A 20,721-nucleotide genomic window follows, 5' to 3' on the forward strand; every position below is an offset into this window, starting at 1 on the left:
TTTGTCTGAAATCAGAATCAATATTAGTCTTGTGTTACATGTAACTTTGTGTGGGATTGTAAACCTGGAAAATCAAATATTGTCTTTAGTATTGTGCTAACATATGGACTTTTTTTCCCCCTCTCTTTTGAATTCAGTGAAGGAGAACGACCAGCTCAGAATGAGAAGAGGAAGGAGAAAAACATAAAAAGAGGAGGCAATCGCTTTGAGCCATATGCCAATCCAACTAAAAGATACAGAGCCTTCATTACAAACATACCTTTTGATGTGAAATGGCAGTCACTTAAAGACCTGGTTAAAGAAAAAGGTAATGGTACTGGTGGTTGAGTAGGGTCAGAAGGTTTGTGTGTCATCTTCTCTGTGGATAATTCCTTGGTTATTTTTTTGTCAGTGAAGCTGTTCTGGGTAGAGCATGTGTTCTCTCCAGGCTTGAGAGTGAAGCCCCCCATCCTACTTTTTTATTTTTACTTTTTGTGGTCATGCACTTGTGTGTCAAACAGGTTGTTTGTTTGATCCCTTGGCCTACGAATGATTTTACTGGCTTAATATGGTTAATAGGGCTTTGAGTAAGCTTGAGGGGAGCCTCTTTGTGTTAAGGAAATTTTTTGAATTCTTCATATGAGGTGGGAGAAATTTTTTCTTTTTCCTTTTTGTTTTAAAATTCTGGCGGGAAGGTAGTTTGTTTAAATTTTGTGGCTGTCTTCCTGGGATCAAAATTTGGTAGCTGGAACTTGTGCTGCTCAGATCCTAAATTATAAAACCGTAGCTTGTATTTAAACTGTTAGGCTTCCCCACCCTGGGGAGGAAAACACAGAGTAGATTGGCAATTGGATAGCTCAAAATAAAGCATCTGCTGTGTAATTTGGTGTCTTTAGGCACATATCGGTCACAGCCCTGGTGTTAAAGTCTGGCCTAGGGTAGAGGAAGCAACTGAATGAAGCTCTGCTGCCACCAGGAGGTCCTAGGGGGTTGGTTGCCCCCATGGTCCTCTGCTTTACCCCCCCCATTCCCCCTCCCACCCCCGTGCACACCACGTGTGTCCTCTTCACACTCTTGTTCTGCTTCTTTTGTCTTCTTTTCTTGATTCTGGGCCCTGCTGGTGGCACACAGGGCTAAAGAGATTGCTCAGCCCAGGTTTAAACAAAATTATTGATAGAGAACCATTTGTCTAATGCCTTGAGGTCTCCTCTCACCCCTACCCCAAGGGAAACCTAGAATCAAATTACTCTTAAATGGAGTCTTTTTGAAGGACTGAAAGGTATTGGTTTTTCTGGAGCATTCATAATGAAAAGAGATTTGAGCTTGATTTGTCAAATGATTAACATTTCAGTGACAGATGCCACTTGGATAGGCCATTTTGGTATGTGTACTGGTGCTCCCAGCATTGGGTCTTGAAATTATGAATGGCCCACTGCCATCATTGTCCCATCACTTAATTCAACCATGACATGCCAGAAGCACTAGGCACCATGAACCTCTCTGTACAGTCATGTAGGCTGCTCCCATGTAGTATTTCTCCAGGTAACATGGATGGAAAAACGTTTTGGTGTGAGATTTGTTTTCCTGCCTTGATCAGCCAAATCATTCCTGCCAATGTTCCTAGGGCAAGAGTGAAGTTTCTTCTTTTTGTCTGAAGGGCGTGTCATGTGGCATCCCAGATGCAGTGTTCTTGGTTTTTGGGACTGCTGCTTCAATAAAGCTTAGAATTTCTGTACAGTACAGTTGGGTCTCATTCGAATTAGTTTTTGGAATAACCCCCAAATTTGTGTTCTCGTGATTTGGTTGAACCGCTGAATTGATACTTCCATTGATAATAAGGTATAGTAGTTCCAAGAACCAGGAATGTGGCTTTGAAAATGCAATTGTTAGAATTTTGTAAGAGATTGCAGGCCAAATTATTTTTCCATTTTTAGGAGTGTGTGAACCAGTTTTGGGACATGATGGATAAAGTAGGTGACATTTTTACTGCTTTACCATTCAGTAATTCAGTTTTGGAAGCCTTAAAGCTGGTAGCAGCAGCAGCCATGACGTTTCTGGATGTAGAAGCAGTTCACCTCAATTTCCTATTTTGCACTATATTAAGTGTGGAGCCAGCCTGGTGGTTTATTCGGATACTTCCAAACTGGTTCTCATATTCCCTTGGCATTCTGCTATTAATGCCCTGGCTCAGCCCTTTCAGTGTATTTTTGGTGGTGTAATTTAGAATTACAGGTGTGCAGTAAATCAGTTATTCTTAACAAACCTTAAAATGTTCTTGTTTAGAGCTCCCCTGTACAGGTTAAATTAATTACTTTTCTGTTTAATTAAATTATTAGAAGTATTGGATTGTGGATAAAGGGATTCATAAGAGAAAGGTAATCTTTTTATGGTAAATCTTACGTTCAGTATGTGAAGTCTAAAGAAATTTACTGTTTACATACGTACGATTTCTTAAAAATGTCCTTATTTTCATTATGTGGTTTTTAAAAATATTTTAATTCATGTCTTGGTATACCAAAAATATGTTTCAGTGATTATTTGAAATCTGAAATATTTACTTGAAATGCGTTGCACATGTTTTAAGGTTTTTGAAGACTGTTGTTGAAGGGGAAAAAAAAAGTTGCGGATAACTGTACTTACACTCTAAAAGTATTAGTCTCAAGATAGTCTCTGAAGTGGGCAAACCACAGAGATTTGGGCTGTTATAATCCAACCACTCTTTCTCAGTCTGCATTTTAAGAGTCTGTGCCTGATGAAATCATAGTCCTGTTGTTTCAGGAAACTAGTAGAATAGCTAGAATTAGTTGTCCTCGGCTTAAAGATCTGAAAAATGCTCTGTCATTGCAGGACTGCCTATAATTGCTGCCTGTCAGAACTCAAGTAGTAGCTTTGAGATGGCAAAACAGGAGTTTTTTTCCTAAGGATAATCATGCCTGAGAGTGCCTCATGTACCCCTCCCTAGTTCCCGATCTTTTTCCCCTCCTTGGACACCAAGCGTATATTCTCCATGTTTGTTAGCATTTAACAGCCTTCTAGGAGATCCTATTAATAACGCCTGTATTATGTGAACAGGCCACTTATGCCTTTTCCCCTGGATGGGATCACAAAGCTTGTTTGGTGGCACTGTCATGAAATCAGCATTGCTGACTTTAAAGAGAAAAGGTACTGAGAGCTTTGTTTTGTTCTGTGCCAGGGTGCTTCCCCCGCCCCCTCCCCCATCATATCATTCAGGGACATGGATTAAACAGCCTGCAGAATTGAACTTGAGCTTTCCCTGAGCTTTACCCTTCCTGCTCTAAGTGTCTGATGGAGCAAAGGAAAGGTTTCTATTTTCCGTCCTTTTGATCATGGTTATTTTTTTTTTTTTTTTTTTTTTTTTTTTTTTTGTGGTATGCGGGCCTCCCCCTGCTGCGGCCTCTCCCGTCGCGGAGCACAGGCTCCGGACGCGCAGGCTCAGCGGCCATGGCTCACGGGCCCAGCCGCTCCGCGGCACGTGGGATCCTCCCAGACCGGGGCGCGAACCCGGTTCCCCTGCATCGGCAGGCGGACGCGCAACCACTGCGCCACCAGGGAAGCCCCAATCATGGTTATTTTTAATGGAGATACTGCATGGAACGAATGACTGATGTGTGAACACTGAAGAGTGGATTGAAACAAAAATTGAGAGTGTAATAGGGAATTTGAATTGGAGATTGCCAAAGCAGGTTTGAAAGTGACTTAACAGTCTCAACAGCTACCTCATTTTCATCACTGGATCGATATTGGGATACACATCTCAAAAGTGTTTGACCATAAGGTCTGGGCGAAAAATTAAGACTTCCGTGAACAAAAGGTGACTGATCTTGGGAATTCTAAACTTAAATAGTGTTGTGCTACATTACCGAGAAGTCCTGTGTGGATGAAGAAAGCTCGTCGTCGGGCTGTTGTTCTCCTGGCCTAACCAGGGAGCCAGCAGCATCGAGGTGGGGCAGCTGCAACCGAGGCAGGACCGAACTGCACGAGCAGTGAGTAAACATGGAGAACAGTTTGAGGAGGACAGAAAGGAGGGTCAGTGATACAGCTTACTCTCAGTCAGTCTCAAGTTTAGCAGCAGTCAGTTTAACTTGTGTAAGTACAGATTTCTTAAGAACTTAATCCTTCCGTTTTTATTGAATACATCACTTTAAGTCAGTTTCAAATTCCAGCTGACAGAAAACTGAGGACCAGAGGGCAAGTATAGTCCAATAGTAAGTCTCTGTTGGCTCTCGAAGATAATCTACATTGTGGGTCTGTGGAGCAGAACTTTATTTTCTATTTAAGTAAAAATCCCTACCCTGTCTGTTTGGCTCCTTCATATTTTCCTTTGTTGGAAATTCAGCCTGCGTTTTGGAAAGGCCTGTTGATGCTAAAGCATTCATATCTGTGGGTACTTGGGTTGAACCTTAATAGTGCAGCCTGCCTGGCTTATTTGTTGGTTGTTGGTCGAGTTAGAGAGGCAGAATTCTGTTCTCGTCCATGGAATTAGGAGCAAAAGGTGCTTAATCATTTTCTAATTTTTCCATAAATTGAGTAATCATTGTATAGAATAATTATTTTGCTGTATTTCAAGTTGTCTGTATATTAAAGAAACAGGCTTTCCAAGTTAAAATATGCATTTATTCCATGCACCCCTCCATTAGAGCATGCCGTGCTTTGGCGCTTCTCCCCCACCCCCCTTTGAATTCTTTTCAGTGACGCTTTAGCCCCTGTACTTGTGTGTGTGTGTGTGTGTGTGTGTGTGTGCGCGCGCGCGTTTGTTTCAGCCTTGAGCAGTAAATGAAATGAGAATACAGAAACAAATACTCTTTGTGTTATAAATATGTGCAGGAGTGTTAAAGTAGCTCCAAGGGACTACATGAATTCTTTTGGGGTTGCTTATTATCTTACCCTCACGATATGTTTTATTCTTGGGGTAATATTTTTAATAATCCACCTGAATGTTGGTTAATAATGAGTTCTTTGAGCATTTTAAAGTAAAGGTAGGGACTTCCTTTGTGGTCCAGTGGTTAAGACTCTGCTCCCAATTCAGGGGGCCCGGGTTCGATCCCTGGTCAGGGAACTAGATCCCACATGCTGCAGCTAAGACCCGGAGCAGTCAAATAAATAAATAAATATTAGAATATCTTACCTTTAAAAAATAATAAAATAAAGGTAGGTGATGACATTTGGCATTAGATTTTTCAAAGTCTTAGTTTTTTCATTTAGATATTTTGATGTTTAAAGCTGCAGTAGAATTTGTCTTAGTAGCCTGCTCTTGGGATTCCATGGATTCCATCCATGTTCAGGAATGAGAGGAGCAGCAGTATTTTTCATTAATACCTGTGAATTCCATGTCTATGAGACTTGCTACTGCCAGTTTGTTAACTCTGCCTCGGTCCTAACTGATCTGCTCTGGTTGATTTGCTCTTTTAAACTTCATTTCATTGAATGTGACCAGACTATGAATAGTTGGTAAATTTTGCCTTCAAAGTTTTGTTGATAGTTGTACTGACTATACTAAACAGGTCTTTGCTTTAATAATGTAGAACTAAAAGAGATGTGGTCTTTTAAAGGTTTTATTATTCTCTTCCTGTAGGGAAGTATGAATTGGCAACTGTTGCAGATGCTATAGCAGTGATTTGCTTACATCTCTGAATTGATGTGGTCTCTCAGGGTAGAGATCAGAAAATTATGAATTCATGAGGAGCATAGTCATTATTGATGATACTCGGGAGCAACGCTACTCATGGTAGAGCCGCAAGGCTCGCCTAACCTATGGCTAAACTGATAGAATGAAGGCTTTTTTAAATGTTATTTTTTGTTTTTAATAAACAACTATACCATTTGGGGAAAAAGCAGAGTATTGGTGCAGAGGATTGAAGTTGGATTTGTGCTGTCTCTAGAATGTTAAGTAGAAAAAGTCCTAATTTCTAAACCTGGCTTTTTGTAAAAATGGTTATGACCATGGAAAAAAGTTTGGGTTGGACTTGCTTGGTTTCTGGGTTGCAATGACAGCTTTTTGATATAAATCAGTGTCTTTACTGGCACAAACTAGAAACTTTGAAAATGCAACAATATTTGAATTCTGACAACATAGTTATATAGCTGTCAGAGTTAGATACTGTGATTGTTTTAGTTATTGTTAAGGTTATTAGGCGGTAGTCACAGCTCTAGGAAGTAAACTTGGGGTTGGGTCTCTTTACTGTCTTGACACTACTTGGCATTTTCATCATCGTGGAGACAGGGGCTGTTGGTCCTCAAATGGCTGCTGCTGTTGAAACAAATGGCTTTTAACATGGCCTCAGGAATGACCACAACATTTTGGGAATTGCTTTATTTTTGTAAGGATAACAGAAAGCCAATTTGTATGACTGTCCCTTGGCTGTGATCATTTTTCAGTTGTGCATAGTCCAAAAGTTAAACTATACCAGTCCCTCCTAATTCGTTTCTTCATTTCTTTGCACTGATTCTCCTTCCTGTTTTGTGCAAAGTGCTGGTTTGGTTTGTAATATTTCAGGAAAGGACAAGGGAGGTGAGGCTGTACAGTTAAACTTTGAACACTTGGCCTTCTTGCTGTCAACTGCCATGCAAATATACTACTAATAAATATGCCCTTCAAATTTTTAACAATACTTTTATTTTACATTTCAGTCTTTCCTTGGTATATTAATTTTAAAATCTTCATAATAATTTTAATATCCTTTGAACAAAGGAATTAGACTAGGAAGGACTTGGGCCCATTAAGAGGGTTATTTTTACCCTTGGCTGCTAAACCAAATTGAAAACTGAATGAGAGAAGGCTTTACCATCATAAAAATAATCATTAAAAAAGAAAAAGTATTTCTTAGAACAAAGCCCTTTCTTGACTTTGGAGAGCCTGCTTAGATATTGTTTCTACAAAGTTAACACTTAAATTTCTGGGGGTTTTTTGGTGTCTTTGTGCCATCTTCAAGTTCAGCAGCCATTTTGGTGGTTGTCTAGGTGGGTTCTAACATCTGGTTGTGGTGGTCATGAATTGGCAATCCAAACCTTGAGGAAAATCTGCAGAATCTTTTGAAATGCTTTGTTTTTTCCCCTTTGTATAGATTAGCATCCTAAGTGAGTCTGTGTAGCTGTTTAGATGCAGACTGAGCTCTAAGTTTGCATTTATCTGTGTCCTTAAATGAGAAGGTTGAGAGAGAGCACCAAGAATACAGCCTGGCTTAATTTTAATTCACTGAAGAGAATCCAGATGCTGCTCTGGTTTTGTGATAGAATATTTACACATCCTACTTGTGACGGTTGTGGAGCCTAGTGCTGTGTGCAGGACCAGCCACAGAATCTGTGGGGCTCAGTGCAAAATGAAAACACAGGGCCCCTTATTTAAAAATTACTGAGAATTTCAAGACAGCAACAGAGCATTAAACCAAGTGCATGGCCCTCAGTGCAGAGCCCCATGCGATTGGACAGGTTGCACACCCACGTAGCCGGCCAAGCCGTGTGTGCGCCTTTGAGGATATATATTATACATACACACATCTTTGTAGTTAGCACTTGAGCTCAGTTCAGTGGCATTGCAATTTGTGTGCTGTTCACCTTCTTTCAATATTAAGAGTGTATTTGTAAAACTGTTTTCCTCCTTTCCCCAAAAAAGTGAATCACGCAGACTTCTTTCCTGTAGATTTGGATTGCCTCTAGTCATGAATGAGTATTTCAGACAGGGAAATTGATATGGAAATCTGTGGAAATAGCTTGTTTGAGGTGGGAGGAAATCAAGGACATTGTTAACAAGTTTCACCTACTTTTACTGCACACCTGTAATGCCTAGTGTGGTGGTTTAGAGAATATGGAGTGTTTCTGGGCTTTCTTATAAGGCAGAGGCTCCATACAAGGTTGCTGATGATTGTTCTAAATTCCCATTGTTTTCTTGGCTTTTCTCCCTTGGTTTATGTGTCGTCTGGAAACTGATTTGTAGTTGGTGAGGTAACATACGTGGAGCTCTTAATGGACGCTGAAGGAAAGTCAAGGGTAAGTGTCTGAGAGAATTTCTTCTGTGGATTTACTACATGAAAAATGTAACTGTATGGTGGCGTGGAATCGAATGAAATCAGGAAGGCAGTGAGTGCTCATGTTATAGTAGCTATGTTTGATTTTGCCAAACATTCGAGTGGGGTGGGAGGGGATTTGCAAACGGGAGTCCCGCTTTTCCAAATGGCTGGGCAAAGAGCTTTTTGGTATTCTGTTTGGATGCCCAATTTGGATAACTGGGGACCAATAGCAGCATTGTCTCTTTGTTAACAGAGGAATTGGCTGTGTGTGAATTATGCATGGAATTTTAGCGGTGGTATATTAATGTAAAACGTGTGTTCTTGTCTAGAAAATGTTACTTTTGGTTGTTTGCTGTATTTGAAAGTTGTGTGAACCAAAGATTCTGAAAAGTTGCCTTTGTGCCAGTAAATTGTAAAACAAATGCTAAAACTTGAACGTTTAAAATTGGCCTAGTTTAAAGAGAAAATTAACTATTTTCTGTCGTGCAATAGAATGGCTTAGAATAATCAAAAGGATGAGCTTAATTTATGGAAGGGATGGATTTAGGAGGAGCATGATAAGGAATTGATTGAGTACAGAGAGAAGCAGATCTAAAGTTTGTGTGATTTCTCGGAGAACCTGAATTTAGGTCTGCTCATTATAACTTCAGCAGCTATAGTGCAATGCTGGTAATGTGAAGGAAGAGGAGATACTAAGGAGCTGAGCTCTTAATAAGGAAGGCTAGGCAAGGCACTTCTGTCAGCTTCCCCTTAGAAGGGTTAATTTAAAAACTGTTACATAAATCATATTTTTAATTTGTAACTGTCATTGAAATTTACTATTTTTTTTCTTTTCTTTTTTTCCCCCTTGCTCTTCTGACTGTCTGTGGCTTCTTCCAAAGGGATGTGCGTAAGTATTGTCTAGTTACTTATTGGCAATTGAGCCTTCTGAGTTGTAGGACTGGTTTCACTCATTTCCTTTTGACTCTTCATAGCGTTGTTGAATTCAAGATGGAAGAGAGCATGAAAAAAGCTGCTGAAGTTCTAAACAAGCATAGTCTGAGTGGAAGACCACTGAAAGTCAAAGAAGTAAGCTCATGAAACACTGTGGATAACGTCTGTAGTTGTCGAGTGTCCCTGTTTGGAGTTAGGAAAAGACAGAATAGTCCTTGATGACATTTTACGGAGCAGAAAACCTGTTGTCATTAACGAGGAGGGTCAGTCACAGGCTTCAGCAGTCATTCCTGTAAGAACTTTGGGATAGTGGCTGAGCACATCTTAAGCCACTGCTGACTGCTTTCCTAACATCTCTGATTTGTATTAGGCCAGCCTGCCTTGGTTTTCTCAGGGGCAGTCAAACTGAGTCCATGGTTTGTTTTTTTTTTAACTGTGTGTGTTTGTTTTTTTTTGTTTGTTTGTTTTAAGGTATTCTACGTCTGCAGTTTTACTCAGTCTGAACCCTTGTTCTTGGCCCATCTTTTTTCTTTTTTAAAATGAGTTTAAATCCTTTTTCATAGCCAATCCAAATCAGGTATCTTCTCTCCCTGGAGGGAAGTGGGAGGCTTTTTGTTAATTCAATCCTTCCTTTACTTATTTTTACCTCTTATTCTTGGAGGAAGGTCAGTATATGCAAGCTCAGAGAGGAAAGCATGGTAGCACTTAAGTTCTCTTGTGTGAAGGTAGCACGCAGAAGGGCAAAGAGTTCAAGAATATTGTCAACACCAGAGATTTATAAACCTTTCCAGACTTTACACATGAGTCAAATGCCTGAATACTTGAAGGATGGAGTACCTTGGTGGTCTAGAGCTGTGTTTTCAAACTTTTGGGAAAATCACCAGTTGGGTTTGCAGAAATTATAAAACCCCATTGAGTTAGTGAGATTCAACTGTACCAAGCCCTTGAAGATCTTATTTCAACCTGGAAGTTTTAATCATGTCATCCACCCCCTCCCTTTTTTTGTTTTTTTACTTAGTTCAATTGAGAGCTAAATTTTACACCCTTCCTTTCTTCCTCATTCTTTTGGCTAGAATTGTTCCTGGCCTGGTGGTTTAGTTTTACTTCCTTTGAATTTTTTGTTACAGATTTTGAGGAATGGTTTCCAAACAACCTCTCAATCTCTGAAGTTTTGGGGTATCACTTACTGTGGGAGCATGGTTTTAATTGTCACTGGGTCAGTTAAATGTAACCCTTTTGTGCTTGTTTTAGGATCCTGATGGTGAACATGCCAGGAGAGCAATGCAAAAGGTGATGGCTACGACTGGTGGGATGGGTATGGGACCAGGTGGCCCAGGAATGATTAATATCCCACCCAGTATCCTAAATAATCCTAACATCCCAAATGAGATTATCCATGCATTACAGGCTGGAAGACTTGGAAGCACAGTATTTGTAGCAAATGTAAGTAAATGGAAACATTGTTTCATAAAGTTTGATTTTCTCCTTTAGACAATCTTGTCAATGTGTTATAAAAGTAGTTCTGACATTTGAGAAGAAAAACTTAAAAGAGGGTTATGTTATCTTCTTGATTTATTTAAAAAATCATCCTTGGGCTGGGCTTTGTCCCCTCATGACCACTGCAGTCATAAATCACACAGGCTTGACCATGGTCCTGTTGGGGCCATGTTTATGGAGTTTTGCTGGTGTGTATAAAAGTAGGTGCAGGGTAAAGTGTATGAGCAGAGATTGTGTATGGATATTTCCCTCTTCCTGTTAACGTCTGGGTGAATGGTAATACTCATTTGCACAGGGAAGTATTTTTAAAAGAAAGTGGATTGGGGAGGATGATGGTAAACCTTATCTGGGGAACAGCATTTTTTTAGTATTCACAAAATAAGCATTAACTTGAAAGGCATGAGGTGTCTTAAATTGTTATTTCAGAGAAAAGAGACGGTAAATAGTAGAAGGCAAACCTTCGTAATCCTATTTGAAAAATTATACTGACATATTTTTGTGACATTATTTTTGTGACATTTTCTAATGCTTGTTTTCCAACCAGAGCATGTTACATTCATGTAGTAAAAATGTTTACAATGAGATTTCCCTCCCCTTTCTCTTGATTAGCTGGATTATAAAGTTGGCTGGAAGAAACTGAAGGAAGTTTTTAGTATGGCTGGTGTGGTGGTCCGAGCAGACATTCTTGAGGATAAAGATGGAAAAAGTCGTGGAATAGGCACTGTTACTTTTGAACAGTCCATTGAAGCTGTGCAAGCTATATGTATCCTTTTATCGGAATTCAACTCCTGGTGAATTTCGTTTAGCCTAAATGTTGTATTAGTAAGACAGGTTTGTGTGGGCAAGTGGTAATTTTGTGTATTAGTATTTCCTATGTGACTAGAGAGAATACATTACTATGGATATTACTGAGGGAGTACAGAGTATCTACATAGTATTGTACTTATGTAGATAGAAGAGATGGTTAGAAAACAGGCACATGTCCCTGAGTGGTCTTTTCCATTGTCTTCTTTTTAGAGGAGACTGGTTTGAAGGGAGAAGTCCAAAGAATGTGCCACTGGAGAGAAATTCAGTGTTATTTCATATGTAAGTCCTTATAGGGCCCTATCTCTTCATTGGATTGACATTCTGGAAGAAGCACTTCTCTCTGACCCTAGGCTGCTCACCCTACTCACCCCAGAGTTACATCTTTGTAGTCACAGGGAGAATACCACACATGAACACTGTCACTAAACTCAGGCAAGATTGTCACTGAGTATATTACCCAGAAAACATGGTGCTCCAAAAAATGGTAGAACACCTGGCTTATTGGACACATACAGAAAACTGATGTCAGTGCTTAATTTAAGAGGAGGATGGTTTGGTGAGAAGTGTAAGGTTTTATGAATGGCACGCCACACCTAAGGAGTAAGCTGAGGTTTCCTTTTTTTCCCCTTGAGTGTTGTTTATTGTCCCTTTAATGCTTACTGTAGGAATAAATACTTGAAAGTATAAACAGGAATCAAAATTGCTCATAAATTCACCATTTAGAGGGACTGGTAGCAGCAGTTGCAGTATTTTTCTCTTAGGTATTTCTGTTCTGCTTTGCATGTTTCTAGAATTGCAGGAAATAGCCTTAATTGTAATATCAGCTATGTTTAATGGCCAACTGCTATTTGACAGACCAATGCACGTGAAAATGGTAAGTTAATAGGATCTTTCCTTTAATATACTCATAAGTTCAGCAAAAACATGGGTTTATTAAGAGTATACATATACATAGCCACTGTACTTTCTTTATGGATCAGTCCAAGTTAAAGGGTACAGCACATTGAGCAAATTTATGACAGAAATAACTTTTTGCTCAGGCACCTCTTCAGATATTTTTTCCTTTGCACAGTTACTGGCATGGTCAGGAGGTCACTTGTGTATCCTGCTTGAGCAAGTGATCAGTTTCACAGAATGGTTTTATATATATAGGTTGCCAGTTTTCAGAGTATTGCAGTACGTTTAATTAGTGTCATATCTATTGTGAACATAATTAAGTCTGATTCAGAAAGCCTTTAAAGTTCTGTTGAAGCGTTTCAGTATAAACATTAGCCCAGCTATGGCTGTGCCCAAGATGCCAAAGATAACAGTATTAATACAAGCATGACCGGAACGTGCTGAGGGCAATCTAGTTAGGGTTCCAAATCAGGAAGGACATAAAAGGAGCTCTAAAGGAATTTTTTAGATCCTTTAAACATTCAGTTTAGTTTTTTGAATAGATAATTGCTTCACATGATTCAAAAGTCAAAAAGCATGAAAAATTCAGTGTGGGAGTCTTGCTCTTACTTTGTGCCCAGGTTCCATCCATCCCCCACAGTGATATGAATGTATATTTTTTTAATCTTTCCCCCTTTACACAAAAGGTAGCAACTCTCACATATTCTTTTTATACTTGCATGTTATTCTATGGCATGGGTGTATCATAATGTATCTAACCCGTCCTCTGTTGATAGAAATGGTTTCCATCTTTTGCTGTTGCTAACAGTACTGCAGGGAATACTGAGATTTATTCACTTTCTCTTTCAGGATGAGAGGGCCTTACCAAAGGGAGATTTTTTCCCTCCTGAGCGTCCACAACAACTTCCCCGTAAGTGTCTCAATTATTATGGCTAAAATTTTGTATTTGATTTATTCTAACCAGAAAACTGCAGTTACCTTTGAACTTGTGCCATGTCATTCTTGTGCCATGTCAGTTATCTTGACCATTCTTGAGCAAAACATTCAAAAAGGTTGTTTGTTTGCCCTATAGATTTTTCTGGGTGAAAAAATGAGTAGAGAGATTCACAACTTAGGAAGGATTGTTAGGATTACACTGTGGTGTGAGGCAGGCTACTCAGGATGTAGAGGCTGTAGTTGGGAAGAAACAAACTGCAAAGGGAATTAAAGCCAGGTTGCACTTCGGTTCAAAAGAGATTGGTTATTACCATGTGGCGTAGCAGTTCCACTCCTAGGTATACTACAAGAGAGCTAAAAACTTAACATCCACACAGAAGTTCATGGCAGCATGATTCCAGCTGATGAATGGGTAAATAAAATGGGATAAATCCACACAGTGGAATAGTACTCAGCCGTAAAAAGGAGTGAAGTACTGATACATGCTACAGAATGGATGAACCTTGATTCCATCTCTGAGAAATGTCTAGAATAGGCGAGTCCACAACAGGTGGATTGTGGTTGCCAGGGGCTGGGGAAAGGGGTGAATGGAGAGTGACTGCTTATGGGGATGGGATTTCTTTTGGGGGTGAAAATGTTCTGGAATTGGATAGTGGTAATGGTTGTGTAACTCTGAGTATACTAAAAATCACTGAACTGCACACTTTAAATGGGTGAATTTTACGGTGTGTGAAGTACAGCAGTCAGAAGTTTTATATAGTGTTTATTCGCAACATGCAGGTGAAAATCTATCCTGGTACAGGGAAGGCTTGTTGGTTGGTTGGTCACTGCGCGGGTGGAAACAGCGCACAGTAGTGAAGTCCTAGGCACTCCCTTTGGCAGACCCACAGAGAGGAGCAGAGCCCGAGCACAGACAGCCCAGGGGAGTGGGAGTGAGGGCCTGCTGTAGCATGAGGGTTGGGGAATCTGCGGTGCGGGCAGGGCTAATCTGTAGAAGGAAGACTGGGTGGTGGGTGAGGGCAAGATCTGCTTGTGCTGTGCTAGGGAGGACTTCCCCCGCTGAGGCTGCTGGGGTGGAGCTGTTTGGAGGGCCGGCCAGTCCCTCCTGTCTGGAGCAGTGGCTCAGCTGTGGGAGATTGAACTGAACGGGAGCCTAGACTAGAACACTAACTCTTCTTCGCAGTTTAGGATTGTAGAAGCATCGTAGAGGCAGATTTTGAGTGGAGGTCTGTGGTTTCAAGAATAGGAGATGGCTTATCTGTTGCAAGTTAAGGACCCCATTTCCTTGTCATAATCAGTGTGATCACTTGCAGTAATTACCCAGGAACAGGGCGATGGCTCTTGTTGACTTTGGGCCTGGAGGAGGGGGTGAGGGAGGGGGGTGAGGGCTGCTTGGCAGCCTCGGCTGGCACACTGAGCTCCAGGGAGCCCATTATCTGTGGCTTTTGGTCTCCCCAGCACATTTCAGAGGGTTGACTTCAAAGTCTTCAGTGCTTTGGGGAGTAAGTAACCTTGGTGAGCTCCTGCTTCTGTTTGTATGCAATTTAAGAACAGGGATTTTAATCAGATTAAATATTTGGGAACTGGCGTCAGGTTGTTTTAGTGAACTTTGTTCCCGTTTCAAAAATCTCACCTAGTCTTGGTTTAAGCCTCTGACCCATGGTGACCCAGAGCATTGTAAGTGTCTTATACTGTCAGGCCTTGTTGGCTGCTCCATTTGTGGAGCAGGGAGTTGAAGGTGGTTTGGGTACAATGCACGCCTTAGGAAGCTTTCTGGGTAGAAGATATGTTCTTTGAATACACTAGCTTCATTGTGTTAAAACTGCCTGCAGCGGAGTCAGAGTAGTGTAAGCCCAGTGTGTTAATTGGCTGGTTTATGACATTGTTTTTCGTGAGAAAAGTCCTTTGGGTCTCCAGGTTGAGAGGTGTGGGTTGGGCATATGTGTACCGCTTGCCACCTGATGTCTCCAGTTCCTGTTTTGATTAAACGTTTCTCAGTTCAGAATTTAGGGAAACAAATCGGTGCTCACGATTCTCGTTGAGTGGGTTGTTCATGGTTCTTCTCTGTAGCTTTCACGTGAACTGATTTTTAGTTACCCTTGTTTTATTTTTTAAATTAAATTAAATTTTTAAAAATTTATTTTTCATTTATTTATTTTTGGCTACGTTGGGTCATTGTGGCTGTGCATGGGCTTTCTCTAGTTGCGACGAGTGGGTTTCTCATGCGGTGGCTTCTCTTGTTGCGGAGCACAGGCTTTCGGCGCATGGGCTTCAGTAGTTGTGGCACGTGGTGCTCTTGTTTTATACATATCTCACACTCTAATCTGTAAAGTTGTATAAGAGCTTATGCCTTAAAAGGGAGAGCTCCCAAAGGCGCCCTTGTTGACTCATGGATTAGACCCTGGATTTGCTGGTGGAGGTGGGCGGTGGGATAAGCGTGACAGCTACAACACGGTAAACAAAGGCTCTTTTTGCCTTTGAGAGTCATGGTTTCCTGAGTAAGTGGAATCAATACTCTCACTTTCTCTTTTCCTTTCAGATGGACTTGGTGGTATTGGCATGGGGTTAGGACCAGGAGGGCAGCCTATTGACGCCAATCATTTGAATAAAGGCATTGGAATGGGCAACATAGGACCCGCAGGTGAGAAATACGGTGTGCCTCGACTGGGGATTTCTGGGGAAGTTAAAGTTATTAAAGTTAACTGTTGGGATAATTGGACATTGAGTAGTTCAAATGGAATGAGGCTTTAATTGGGACAAAATTAATTCCCTCCTTATTTATCTTTGATGCATGTTGATAAAATCAGTATTTTGTATTTTTACCGAGTTGAGTGTTCTTTTCTCAAGCTATTATGCTTTGCATTTTATCCTCACGAGACCTTCTGAGCTGAGGTACTCAGTTAAGCCTTTTGGTAAAAGGAGGCAAGCCAGAGAGTTGGTCTTGCTCAAGGTCACACTATCAGTTAGTGACAGAAACTGTAGGTCTCCTGATCCTGGGACCACAGCACTGCCACAGTCTATTACCCAGACCCCCTTGGGTTCTCACCTGGTGTTGACATGGCTTCTAGAGATAGGGGCGTTGGTGGATGCAGAAAGGTATGGAGGGCCTCATTGCATGACAGCATAGCTGTCATAGGCTACAAGGACAAATGATGCACAGTGTTGTCTTTGTTTAAGAAGAAAAGAAATAGCTAATGAATAAAAGCTTTGGCGTGTAGAATAAACTTTGAACTTCACTTTTTAGCATTTTCGTTTTCATGCAACGAAGCATTCGTATAACAAAGCATTCGTATATCATTTAAAAATATTTCATTTTTATAACCTCAGGCCTATGTCTTTCTTGAAATTCTTTGAATTGCAAGATGGATGCCCTCTACCCTACTATTGTCAGTTCTGCATATCCTTTGACTCCCTCCCAGATTAAACTCGGGGGCTGACCAGAATGTCTTGGCCCATCACCTTGGGTGGCTATACCAGTCTGAACACCACATCCCCTGACTGATACCTCAGAGGAAAGGCTGCGGGTGGCGGGGAGGGAAGCCTCAGCGTTTTGAGGAACTGCTTTTTATTTAGAGAGTTTTACCTTTAAAAGGGAGTTTTAAATCTATTTCTGTTCCCTAGTCTGTACCTGATATTTATATTTCATGTTTAAAACTGTCTAACTTGGGCATTTAATGAAACTATGTGGACACTATAAAATTTTGAGTCACATGGTGATTATTTTGTTAAAGGCTTAAATAATTTTCCTGGAATGTACTAGTTTGACAGTTGAAATGGAAGAGCCCCCACCCCATTTTTTGCACTTGACAATTAAAATATATTTGTAGTCAGGGATATTTTTGCTCATTTGCTGGTGTGGAATTTCTTGTACTTTTTAAGTTCAGACTTTACTGCTTTGACATAATTTTAGTTTGCATTGACTTTTTCTTTTTAAGGAATGGGAATGGAAGGCATAGGATTTGGAATAAATAAAATGGGAGGTAAGAAATTTAAAATGAAGTACAAATGTAATTATTTTAGGTATGGTCTTCCCTCTTTTTTTCCCCCCCTTCCTTTTCTCTTAAGTCCTGCATGAAATTCTCACTTAGGTTTCCAAAAAGTTTGAGTCTAGACATTACTTTTACCTGTTGATCCTTCTAGTGGGTGTCTTGGCCTTTGGTTCTGGCTTTCTCACTAACTAGCTCTGTGACCTTGGGCAAATCACTCCATCTCTCTGGGCCTTTCTTTGCTTGTCTCTTCATTGAGGGGGTTGGATCAGATCAGCCTTTTGAAGATAGTGATTTTTATGTAAGGGCATTAGCCTTTTTTCTCCAAAAGCCCTTAAACTTGGTGAGTTTCTGGCAGAAAATGCCGTAGGTGAAACTTGTAAAAACATTTTTCTTTACTTGTTCAGTCTGAGTCTTGTTAGGCTGGTGCTAAAATGCAAATGTCTCTTTCAGGCATGGAGGGACCCTTTGGTGGTGGTATGGAAAACATGGGTCGATTTGGATCTGGGATGAACATGGGCAGAATAAATGGTAAGATTTGTGTTTCCTTCCTGCTTATACCTACCTTTGTTGGCTGTTGGCTCTCAGGTGACCTTTAGGCAACAGACCCATTTTTAATAAGTGATTTCTCGCTTCCACTTCTGTACTGAATCTGATATCTTTGAATTGCCTTAAATAGTTTGTATTCCAGAAGCTAGATTTAGCGGTAAGGAAGTGTTAATTCTCTTAGTTACTAAATTCTTGAGGTCTTCTGTGTTTCAGATCTTCCCAATAATTGTCCAATAAAACTTTAAAGCTTTCTTATTGCCTCCAGCACTTGTCTCCCCTGGAGTGCTGGACTGGGTGAGTTCTTGACCATCTGCTCTGATGTCTCCAAATTGTGAGCAGAGGCATTTGTTTAATTTAGCATTTATATAATGCAAAATTCGGCATACTATTATTTAAATCTTCCAGCCCTCCCAACTTAATAACTGAAATATAATTATATCACTTGTAGTAGTAACACTGTGTTATTTCATTTAGTCCTCGCAAGAACCGCATGACGTGTAGGTACTGTTATCCCCATTTCATTGGAAACTGAGGCCCACAGTGACTTGCCTAAGGTCCCATGGCTAGTAATGGTGGGATATGGACCCAGGCTGTCTGGCTCCAGAGCTTGGCTCTTAATCACACTGAGATCCTGCCTTTTAGAATTGCCTTCAGGTGTCACTGCCCCGCCCCCCCACGCCCGCCCCGCCCCCCCCCCCCCCCCCGCCCCTGCCCACCAGCAGGGCTGTAGAATGCCAGGAGAAACTTGCTGTTCTGATATGAAAGTCTGTCTTTCTAAATCCTCTGGGTGTGGGTGGACTCTGACCCACACCTGTGGGAATGCTGCTGCTTTTATACACAGACTTTTCTGGAATGGGAAGTTATTAAGGACTTGGGGTTTCTTTTGTTTCTACCTTTTTAAATTGAAGTATAGTTGATTTACAATGCTGCGTTAATTTCTCCTATACAGCAAAGTGACTCAGTTATACACATAAAGATTGGGGTTTAAATGTTTCTTTGCTGGTCTGTAGTAACATATGGTGAAGATGGTACAGAGCAAGCAAGAACCTTACTAGGATAGATATTAACTGTCAAACTGGAAAGAGAGACATTCCTGATGAATAAGCTGCCCTTCTTCAATGGAGTGCCTTGTTCTAGATGATGATGAAAAGATTCAGGAAGATTCTTACCATTAATAAGGAATGAAGGGACAAAGGTCTTTGTTTCCAGTGTGCTTTCAGGCTTACCTTTAGCTCATGTGTGCATGGAGTTTTTAATAAAAAGAGTTGGAGAGGTCTGGCTTAATAAAGTGTTTGCTCAGAACAGATGAGCCATTAGAAAGGAGATTTGGGTTGTTGCTCTGAGGAATTTAGTGATGCAACTTAGAAGTAGATGGAAATGAGGGTGGGGGCTGTGCTGAGCCACGGGGACAAAGTCTTTGGTAATCTGGCAGATGGAACGCAGCAGTTCACGCTTCTGAGCCTGGTGATTCAAGGTTCAGAGTGCTGATTGTCCTGAAGAGCCACAGTGGAAGATGTGTCCTTACGCTGTGTGCTTAGATGTTCTCCGATACAGATAGATACTCAGAGTCCTCCTTCTCCATCGTCTACAGCAGAGAACAGGGCTTTCCTTGCCCTGGAGCTGTTTTGAGATTTGGGTGGAATTGGCTCTAGAGCCCTTGGGTGCTGGGTCCAAGGAAGGTTTCAATCACTGGGAAAAAGTTGATAGGGATGTTTCAGATTTAACTTAATGTTTAGTTGATTATCATGATGCATCACATTATAGTCACAGGTGCTGACAACATTAGACTGATTAGAAATCAGATTCTCAGGGCCAGTCAACCAACCAGTAGAGGTCAAATCTTCATAGAACGGGTACAAAAATTTTAAATGGAAAGATCATCAAATATTAAATGATGACTGGTTTGATGCAATATTTGACAATGAAAATTCCTTCTCTGTGTCTCTTGCTCTCTTTTTTGTGTCGATGGGGAGTACATTGGAGTTCGTACAGGGTTGGTTCCCTGTACTCTACGTTCTGTTGACACTTGGGAAGATAAATTCTGAGGCCTTTGCCAACACATTAATGCCTGCATGTGACTTCCTAATGTGTGTGTGGGGTGTCTTCTTCACGGGCTTATGGTAAGGATTAAAGGAGTGCAGCAGAGCCCCCATCCATTACAGTGCCACTCTGGGATTTCTGTTCTGCGTATACAGGCTCGCACAAGTTAGATATATTTCCAGCAGATAGCATGCCACCAACCTGTGGGATTCAGTTGCGTGAATTCAAGCTATGAATGTAAAGTCCACCATTGTCATCTGCTGCATCTTCTTATTAATTCATAATGCTAGTCCGCTTCCACGTTTGTAATAGACTCATTTACTTCTTTGAAAGTATAGGGGCTCCAGCTGCGTATTTTGTAGTTGTGCAGTAAAAGATGTCCATCATGTAGCATATGTATACCTGATATTTCTAAGGAGCAAGATTAATTAACTAGGTTTTCCAGGGTCCTCTTAGTATGGAAAGGAGACAAAGTGTGATGCACGTTTTAGGTCCTGCTTTAGATGAATATACAAGGAAAGAAGTAGCCAGTGACAGGAGTCATGAAAGGGTTTCTCAAACAGGTGACAGCTGTGGCGGGGCTTTTCCCCCACAGAAGCTAAGAGCTTCTGTTGTTGTTTTTAAATAAATCTATTTATTTTATTTATTTATTTTTGGCTGTGTTGGGTCTTCGTTGCTGCGCACGGGCGTTCTCTAGTTGTGGCGGGCTAGGGCTACTCTTCGTTGCGGTGCGCGGGCTTCTAATTGCAGAGCACGGGCTCTAGGTGCGCAGACTTCAGTAGTGGTGGCTCGCTGGCTCTAGAGCACAGGCTCAGTAGTTGTGGCGCACGGGCTCAGTTGCTCCGCGGCATGTGAGATCTTCCTGGACCAGGGCTCGAACTTGTGTCCCCTGCACTGGCAGGCGCATTCTTAACCACTGCGCTGCCAGGGAAGTCCGAAGACCTTTTTTTTTTCTTTTTTTTTTTCTTTTTTTTTTTTTGTTGCGGTACGCAGGCCTCTCCCGTTGCGGAGCGCAGGCTCCGGACGCGCAGGCTCAGTGGCCATGGCTCACGGGCCCAGCCGCTCTGTGGCAT

General features: G+C 41.1%; 2 protein-coding genes across 10 annotated transcripts in view; both read left to right on the forward strand.

Annotated features, from left to right (window-relative positions):
* The window catches only part of LOC114487097 (KN motif and ankyrin repeat domain-containing protein 3-like), a 9,593-nt gene extending 5,559 nt beyond the window's left edge, over positions 1–4,034 (forward strand). The window contains exon 4 of the mRNA XM_055091385.1: positions 3,924–4,034. Coding sequence (XP_054947360.1) covers positions 3,924–4,034 — 111 coding nt within the window. The remainder of the gene's footprint in view (positions 1–3,923) is intronic.
* A 4,776-nt stretch (positions 4,035–8,810) lies between these two features.
* The window catches only part of HNRNPM (heterogeneous nuclear ribonucleoprotein M), a 22,261-nt gene continuing 10,350 nt past the window's right edge, over positions 8,811–20,721 (forward strand). For 2 of the 9 annotated variants that reach the window (XM_028499733.2, XM_028499742.2), the window contains exons 1-7: positions 8,978–9,071; positions 10,188–10,379; positions 11,043–11,196; positions 12,065–12,114; positions 12,987–13,047; positions 15,613–15,714; positions 17,513–17,590. In XM_028499733.2, the coding sequence (XP_028355534.2) occupies positions 8,994–9,071; positions 10,188–10,379; positions 11,043–11,196; positions 12,065–12,114; positions 12,987–13,047; positions 15,613–15,714; positions 17,513–17,590 (715 nt within the window). In that variant the 5' untranslated portion in view covers positions 8,978–8,993. Of the gene's footprint in view, positions 8,893–8,977; positions 9,072–10,187; positions 10,380–11,042; positions 11,197–12,064; positions 12,115–12,986; positions 13,048–15,612; positions 15,715–17,008; positions 17,054–17,512; positions 17,591–20,721 lie in introns of those variants that run through there. The other 7 variants (XM_028499729.2, XM_028499762.2, XM_028499751.2 and 4 more) reach the window with 7 other exon arrangements.

This window comes from Physeter macrocephalus, chromosome 2 (assembly GCF_002837175.3).
Source record: "Physeter macrocephalus isolate SW-GA chromosome 2, ASM283717v5, whole genome shotgun sequence".
NCBI lineage: Eukaryota > Metazoa > Chordata > Mammalia > Artiodactyla > Physeteridae > Physeter > Physeter macrocephalus.